Source organism: Vombatus ursinus, unplaced genomic scaffold (genome assembly GCF_900497805.2).
Source record: "Vombatus ursinus unplaced genomic scaffold, bare-nosed wombat genome assembly UNPS02015129.1, whole genome shotgun sequence".
NCBI classification, from domain to species: Eukaryota; Metazoa; Chordata; class Mammalia; order Diprotodontia; family Vombatidae; genus Vombatus; species Vombatus ursinus.
In genome coordinates, this window is record NW_020954907.1 from 4,652,214 (window position 1) to 4,660,813 (window position 8,600).

The following is an 8,600-nucleotide window of genomic DNA, read 5'->3' on the forward strand; positions in this document are numbered from 1 at the left end:
AAAGAACTTCTTAATCTTTTTGTGTTTGGAAGTCTGGTGGAGCCCATGGATCCCTTCTCAAAATAATGTTTGTAAATGCATAACATAACCTACATAGGATTACAGAGGAAATCAATAACATTTGAAATAAATATATAAATTTTCCCATCCAAATTCCCAGACCCCCTGAAATATATTCATAGACCCCTTTGGGGATCCAAAGACCCCAAATAAAGAACCTCTGTCCTAAATGAAACCAAGTACCTAGACTCTGAATTATTGACTAAACTACTCCAGGCCTGATTCTTCCTCTGTAAAATGAGGGGGTTGGGCGGGGAAGCTAGGCGGCACAGTGGATAGAGCACTGGCCCTGGAGTCAGGAGGACCTGAGTTCAAATCTGGCCTCAGACATATAACACTCACTAGCTGTGTGACCCTGGGCAAGTCACTTAACCCCAATTGCCTCACCAGAAAAAAAAATGAGAGGGTTGGACTCCCTTACCTCTGAGGTCCCTTCCACTCAAGATCTGTGATGTTATGATCCCATGCTCCCTTCCCAGGAAGGTCTCAGGGAGTTCCCTACCTAATGCCCATTTAAAGTCCATGGAGAAGTAACAGGACCATGGGATTTAGAACTGGAAAAGCCTTGGGCATCACTTAGTCCAATGCTTATATCTTACAGATAAGGAAACAAGTCCAAAAAGTCAATGACTTGCCCAGTCACACAGGTAGGAAGTAGCAGAGAGGAATTTAACCTATGTCCTCTGCCTTCTAATCTAAATCTAACATCATCATCATCATCATATCTAATAATTCTTTCCGCTATTTCCCCATGGGTCTCCCCCTTTAGCAGACAAAAAGGCTAATTTCCAGGGGGAGAAAACATCCGGGAAAGTAAAGTTGGGAAGTGAGGGAAGCAAGAGAGAAGACACTCACAGTGTCAAGAAAGTGATGGTAAGCTTAGCAATGCTTCCTCCTCCTAGAGGATGAGGGAGGGGGACAAAATCAAGCCCCACTGGAAAGCTTTGGCTCAGATTCTCTGGCCATTTGCCACAGGAAATATTAACCACTAACTAAACAGTCTTATGGCTGAACCCAACTCCTGATAACCCAAAGTGAAGGCAAGGTCCACTTCACTTCTGTTGTTCCTGGGCCAGCCCCCCACCTTTAGGATTCCTGGGGAAACTGCCCAGAAGACCTGTGTAGAACAAGCACTGGAAAAGTTCTGGTCCAGCTCCCTCATTTACCAAATGAGGAAACTGAGCCCCAGCTCATCAGGGTTTGATATACTACCCCTTCTCTCATCCAAGGCCCTTAGCCTCATCAAGCTGACACAGGCACTTGGACCACGGGGAAATCAGACTGGAAATACTCTCCAGGAGAAGGCATGTGTGGTTTGTTTTGTTAATTTCAGTGAAAACTCAAAATGCAACAAATGTGTTTGTCAAATTATTTTCAGGCTTGGCAAGTGTTTCTTGGAGTCATGTGTGAACTAATAAACAGGATCTACCAAGTCTCTAGTCCCTAGGAAAAACCCAGCCACACTCCCTCTAGGCCACCTGACCTGCACAGTCACCTATCACACCTTATCCACTCTGTACAGCCTTCAAACAGATCTTTACTCCCAAATCCCACTTAAGCCCAAATCTTTGTGCAATCATCTGGAAAGCCGAGCATCTTTGGCCCCCAAAGCCTTCCACTCTCTTCTCCTCATCCCAACATTCATCATTAGGCTGGTATAAAAATACTGCAGATCTTCATCACCTTCCAAAGCCTCCACCAGGCTCAGAACAGCCCTCCTTCATCTCTCTACTGAGCTCACTGCCTGAGGTTGTTCCTCCAACCCAAGGCTATGTGATCTAGGGAGGGTGTCCTCAGGTACTCTACCTGCCTCCCAGGGGCTCTTCCAACTCTCAAACCTGACCAGCACCGGGGCTAAATACCCTGTCCCCTACCTCTGCTGCCCAGACAGCCCTAATTCTCAGCATGTAAAAGGTGAGGCATCCTTCCTTACCCTCAAAACATAATACCACCACAAAGGAAGAGGCAAAGTTCAAATGCGTCATGAGGCAAGGCAATGTGAATGGAAAAAAATCATAGAATTAGAACTAGAAGGAACTTCCGGGTCATTTAATTTAACCTTCTCATTTTATTGGTTAAGAGGACTGAGTCACAGAGAGGTTAAGTGATTTATCAAGCTCACACAGGTTAAGGGACAGATCCAGGTCCTCCAACTGCAAATCCAGGTCTTTTTTCACTGTAACATATTGTGTCCATAAAGGAAGTTTTATGGTTTGAGACGGGGGGGGGGGGGCAGGGGCGGTGCTGACAGATGACCCGTGGCTGGCCCTCTGGATTTTACAAATGCCGGCTCTTAACCGAAGACGCTGTGACCTTGAAGCTGCCTGTACTCAAGAGAAAGGCTCCCCTCACATACCTGTTGCCCACTCTCCAGTCCCTCCCAATCAGCACCTGGAGTTGAACCCCCACCCCTACCCCTACCCTCTGCACAGATTGTCGTCCTGGAAGCCCCAGTCCAGGAACATCGGGGTGTTGGCCCAGATCCTCGACGGGAGAAGGCAGTCGGTCCCCACGCATCAACCGAGCCCGTGGCCACCCCTATGTTTCCGCCGCACACCCCACTGCTCTGACTCTGCCCCAAGCTTAGCCAGACTGTGCAGATACTTGTCGCAGGCTCCAAGCATGGGCTTTGGGGCTCCTCTCCTGCCTGGTCGGGGCACCCTCCCTTCGTAGCCGAGGCAGTGGCGGCCGCACCGGCAGTAAAGGCAAATATTCAACTGCGGCTCCTTTCCTTGTAAAACAGCGCCCACCTCCGGCCTTGAGCCCACCAAGCTGGCGGCTCGGCTTGGCTCAGCAGCAGCCGAGAGATGGAGAGCCAGATAGAGCCCCAGGCTGGGCTGGGTCCAGGGTTTGAGCGGGAGAACCGGCTGCTGGCCGCAGTTTACAACCAGGGGCACAGGTGGATAGAGGCGTCGACATTCACAAGCACACACACACACACACACACTCACACACTCACACATACACTCATAAAGACTTAGTGGCACATGGAGGCATGCTACACACTACAGTCAGATAGGCTATACACACAGAGAAACCAACACCCTACAGGCATGCACACAAATGACACAGAAAGACAGAGGAATGTTATAGTCATATAAACAGATGCAGACACAGACGTACATCTGCAGACAAGTAACATGGAGCCATGCACTACACTCATAAAGGCATACAATGACATGGAAACACGAGTAAATTACACATTGAGACACAGAGACACGTTACAAGGCATAGAGGAAAAACACTACTCACAATACATAGACACCTGTACATACACACTGTATGCAGGTGTCTATGTACACCTGTATACACCCATAAACATACACATTACATACTAACTACACAGAAACAGTACCCATACCCTTTGCCAAACACTGACTCCTACTCTCAAGTATTAAACAGGAGACCTAGCCTGCCTGGGGGAGGGAAGGGAGGGAGGAAAAGTCGGAAAACGTGGAAGAGGGCTCAGAGAGGAGACAGAAGTCAAATGATCAAAACAATCTAAGCCAGAACAGTCACTGACCAGGCAGTGGGAAGGTCACCAACTCCACATCTGCTCATCACTCTGATCAGGAGCCCTCACTTGGCCCATCATTGAACACAGCAGCTCTGGGGACTGCACCTTCCATCACTTACCTTCCTGCACTGCCTGGAAGGGGTTATTGGCTTCTATGAACTTGATGGAATAGGTGATCTTCTCACTCTGCAGAATGTCATCATTGAGGCTGAGGTCTGACACAGCCAGTTGGAAAACCTCATCGTCCTTAGCTGCATTCTCCTCAAATATGGCACCTGGAAAGGAATGGGATAAAAAAGGGAGGGACAAGGGGTCAGGAGGCCTCAGGAAACTAAAAGATCAAAGGCCAGGGAATACACTCTCCTTGTAGAGTGACCCCAACTCATTGGCTGCCCTAGATCCATTTCCCTGCAGACAGTTGGAGGCAGCTAGCTTGGTAAAGAGAGAACAGATCATTAGCGTGAATTTTACCAGGCGTGTTACTATGTTATGGGGGTTGAAATTTTAACTACATGGTTGTTGTTGCCGCTGGTGTAGCAGTTCCCTAGGCCTCAACTCAATTATTTGAGACTTGGATCTGTCCTTCCAGGAAGGCAGGACTTGATGAACAGAGAGAAACAATATGTGGGTAACAGAAGAAATACCAAGGGTGAAAAAGGAAGCCAGCTACCTAGGGCAAAACAAGGGGATGGGAGACACTCCTAACACAAGGAGATGAACACTTTTTGAGTACCAAAAATTGTCAGTCTATAACAGGAAAATATTTATTTTGTGATAGATCAAGTCCCATGTGTACTAGTGAAATCTCAAAGCTTTCTGGGGGAGGGGGGGAACATAATGTTTAAAGCTTGCCAGGGATGCACGCATCTTGCCCAGGCTCTGAGTATCACACACTTGTTACACAGCCACATCCCAGGCTCATCCCTCACCTCCATTTTACATACGATAGACATGCCTTGCAAGTATCCTAAAAGACAGATTACAGTGGGACAGGTGTATGTTACATACACACCAATTGGACATGGACACTGTGCACAGAGCCAAGTTCCTATGTCTAAGAGTGGACCAAAGGTTCTGCAGTTGCAGAAGACTTCTCCCTTTCTGGGCCCACTTCTCAGATTCAGAAATGCCCCCAGGTTTGCCTCTATGCCATAGAGTAGCACAGAAAGAAGAGGAAGTAGGGGGTGGGGCAGAACTTAGGGCTAAGGTGTTGTTAACCCCTTTCTCCCCAGCACACAGAAACTGGCTTTTCCTGCAGCCATCCTCCCCTAGTGGAGCAGATGAGTCCAGCTAGTTCTAGGTGTTTGGGAAGCTTGTTGATACGCTGATAGAGAAAGCATCTGGCACCAGGCTTTACATGATCCCAGTCGGTTGTGGAGCCTGTGAATAAGATCCCACTACAAATCCGGGCAGGACAGCGGTGCAGGCAAGATCAAGATGGCTCTGCCCTCCTCCCACCTCCAGAGCTTCCAACCAGAGAACTGCTTATTCACCCGCAGCCGGGTTGGCTCGGCCTCGGGCCACAGAGAGGTACTCTCTGGCTCTCTAGTGCCCTAGCTCGGCATCTCAGTCTCATCCTCTCTGCCCAGGAGTGTCTGGCTGGTTTTGTCTCTGCTCCAATCGCTGTTTTGGGGTGGGTTTCCTGCTTTAGAGTAATAGCTCTCAGGTAGAATCCAGTACCACGGACAACTCCTAAGGGAAGGCGAACCGAGAAGTACCCCAACTGAGAAAGACAAGAAGGAAAGCTCACTCCAGGCTCCCAGAGTGCTGGACGCCCTGGCATTGGGCCCCAGGGAAGGCCAGCTTCCTCCGACTCCCTGGGGCTGGGGAAGTCAAACAACGCTTTAGGGCTCCATCTCAAAGCCAACTCAAGGGCCACTGAAACCCCCACGGTGGCTCTAGGGTGAGGACTCCAACCTACTCCCCTACCGTCACAGCCTTCTCCCACGCTATATAGAGAGAGCTCTGTGGGGAAGCTGGAGCACACCGGGGTTTCTCTGCTTGCCTTCCTAAGAGCCGCAATGCTGACCAGGCTGGGCCGCTCTCCACTTCTCCCGCTAAGAGATTGGGGGGGGGGGGGGGGAGAAAGAGGACTAAAGTTTCTTCTGTCGCCTCCCTCCTAGGCTTTACAGAGAAGGGAAGTCCTCTCCCCCTCCCCTCCTCCATCTGTCCTGTATTGCAGGATAAGAGTGGGTTGTAAAAAGGGGTAGGGGTTGGCCTTTTTCAGGAGGCAATTAAGATGGAGAGACAGAGGGGAAGCGGGGGGGGGGGGGGGGGGGGTGGACGGAGATCTGCTCTAGCCTGGATTTCTGTTCTGAGATCTCTCCTACAACCCTCCAGGCCCTGATCTCCCGTATACCAGTTGTGGGTGGGGGAGGATCCAGGATGGTTCTTGGATGCTCTGCTGTTTCACACACACCCCCAAAAAAGAGAGGTGTCGAACTGGCTTACGAGGAGCTACGGCTCATCGCCACAGCCACTACCACCCCGTACACACACCCCAACTTCCCAGGCGTATTTTCTCTTCTCTCGGGTCTTTCCCAACTTCCCGGAGGGGACTGCGGAGTACCTCCCAGACGGGTCCTTGTGCCTCTACAGTCACCTCCACCTACATTCCCCATCCTACACCTCTCAGCACACCCAACTTCTCATTAAGTCGACCTTCTTCCTAGGTTTCATTTCCCCGGTTCTCAACCATTCCCCCCTTTTCCCCCCCCCCCCCCCCCCCCGCCATGCTCCCGCCCTTCCCTCTCTCCCTCATCTCTCCAATCTCCCTGTCTCCCTCCTTTTCTCGCTCTCCTCTTTTCCCTCCTTCCTCACTCCCAGGCTCAACCCCCCCACACATACACCTCTCCTACTCTCTCCCCCGCCCCCACTCATCCACCCACGCTCCTTCCCTCCCTTCTTCTCCTCCTCTCCCACCTCCCCGGAAAGCCCACGACTCAGACCCTGGGAAAATTGAGAGCGGTCAATGGGCTCCGGTCGCAGTCGCCACAGCTGCACACACATACACACACACACACACACACACACACACACAATCCAGCGACGGGCATACGCTGACACACACTGACAACACCCATTGACACACACACACACACACACACACACACACACCGACAGACAGACACACGCACACACAAGCCAGGAGCTCCGGACCCAGCTTCCCCAATCCTTTCCAGACAACTTGGTCACCACCTGTCTCTGCTTCACTCCTACTCTTGAGGAGGGAGGGATTGTAAGGGGATGGGGGCGTCTCCTGTGGTCCCCCTCCCCCAGTCTCCGTAGCATGAGCCTTTGGCAGAGGGTTGGGAAAGGAGGGTGCTAGCAAACGAGCTTGGCTATACCCCCTAGCCCCGGCCCCCAGGGCCACAGGAGCTGCTGCCCTAGGAGGCGCCTGTGGCTACCCGGGGCGCGGCGCCCAGGAGAGTGCGTTCAAGCGGGCATCTTCGCCCCGCAGCCACTGGACCGGAGGGCGGAAGGAAGCCGGAGACCTCCGGTTGCTGGGCACTGCTCGCTGCCAACTTCGCGAGGCTACTCGGCTTCCGAGAGCCCTGGCAGCACGGATCTTTCGGCTCCAGATAGTTGGGTTCGCCCCCACTTCCCCCTCCCCAACCTTTGCCCCTCTTCATCTCCCCCGCCCCCCACCCCTCCCTCACCGCCGTGGGGGAGGGGGGCGGGTTCTACCAGCAGCCGGGCCCCCTCAGGGCGTCCATCTGTCCGTCCCTGCGCCCACCCTCCCGGCCGGCTGCCTCCTGCCTGCCTGCCTGGCTGGCCGTCCGTCTGCCTCCCTGCCTGCCCGCCTTCCTCTTCTCCTCCTCTTCCCCGGCGCTCGCTCTCTCTTACCGATGTGGATGATGGAGTCCGCCCGCACCGAAACGCACTGAAATATCCAGGGGAGAAGCCACAGCGTCAACACTTCCATGTCCCCCCTCGCGTGGTGCACATCAGCCCGGGCTCGGGGCGAGACCCAGGGTTGGGGGGAGGGGGCCGATCGGGAAGGAGGGGAGCCGGGGAGGGCCGGGAAGGGACTGGGGGAGGAGGCGCCCGGAGAACCCCGGGAGCCCGCCCGCTCAGCCCGCTCAGCCCGGCCAGCAACCCCGAGCCAGGGGTCCGAGAGCCCGAGGCAGCGCGGCAGAGCCTAGCGCCCCGGAGCCGGGGAGATGAACGCCGGAGAGCCGGGCACTGGAGAGGGGCCGGTAGGAGGGGGAGGGGGGGTGGCTCCCGGGGCAGAAGGAGGTGGCGACAGCGGCAGGCAGAGGAAGGCAGGCGGGCCCGGTAGGCTCCCGGCGGTGGCGGCGGCTGCGGCGGCTCCTCGGCTCTCGGTGTGTGTCTGAGAGCCCCAGCGAACAGCGAACTGCGGAGGACGTCCCCCTCCCCCTCTTTCCCATCCCCTCCCCTCCCTCCCCGCCCGCCAGCCTCCCCCCCACCCCCCGGGCCACGTGATTGCAGAGCCTCGCCACTCAATAGAGGCGGCCCGAGCCTCGAGCTCGCTCTCTCCCGGGTCGGGGCTGCCGGGCGCCCGGGGGAGCAGAGGGGGAGCCCTGGGGAATTGGGGAACTGTGCAACCCAGGAGAGGGGAGGCGAGCTGAAGGGTGGGCACAAGAAGACTGACACCCCAAGACGAAGTTTAGAGACACCCGCCGGAAGGAGGCAGAAAGTAAGTGGAAGGGCAGCAGAAATGAGGCTGAACCTTCGACTCCCCCCCCCACCTTGGTCAGGGCGGTGGGAGGGCGTGGAGCAGCCCCCCAGAGCCTCCTCTCCCTCCAGAGAGAAGCAGAGGACGCCCCCCCCCCCCGCCCCAGACTAGTTATAGTCCCAGGTTCAGGGACTGAGTGCCCCTCGGGGAGTAAACATGAGGCCAGAGAGAAGGGGCTGCAAAGTCGGGAGGGACAGGCAGTGGTACCAGAGAAAGACAAGGGCAAAGAATAGGGGAGACACCGAGGCGAGGGCTTGGGTAGGAGCAGCGAAGAGATGGACAGGGAATGGGGAAAGAATAGGCGTAGGGACAGAGGTAGAGACT

General features: G+C 54.4%; 1 protein-coding gene across 1 annotated transcript in view; it reads right to left on the reverse strand.

Moving 5' to 3' along the window:
- The window catches only part of GRID1 (glutamate ionotropic receptor delta type subunit 1), a 1,063,263-nt gene extending 1,055,761 nt beyond the window's left edge, over positions 1–7,502 (reverse strand). Inside the window, exons 1-2 of the mRNA XM_027846365.1 lie at positions 7,424–7,502; positions 3,697–3,852 (exon numbers count right to left, since the gene is read on the reverse strand). Coding sequence (XP_027702166.1) covers positions 3,697–3,852; positions 7,424–7,502 — 235 coding nt within the window. The remainder of the gene's footprint in view (positions 1–3,696; positions 3,853–7,423) is intronic.
- Between the last annotated feature and the right edge of the window lie 1,098 nt (positions 7,503–8,600).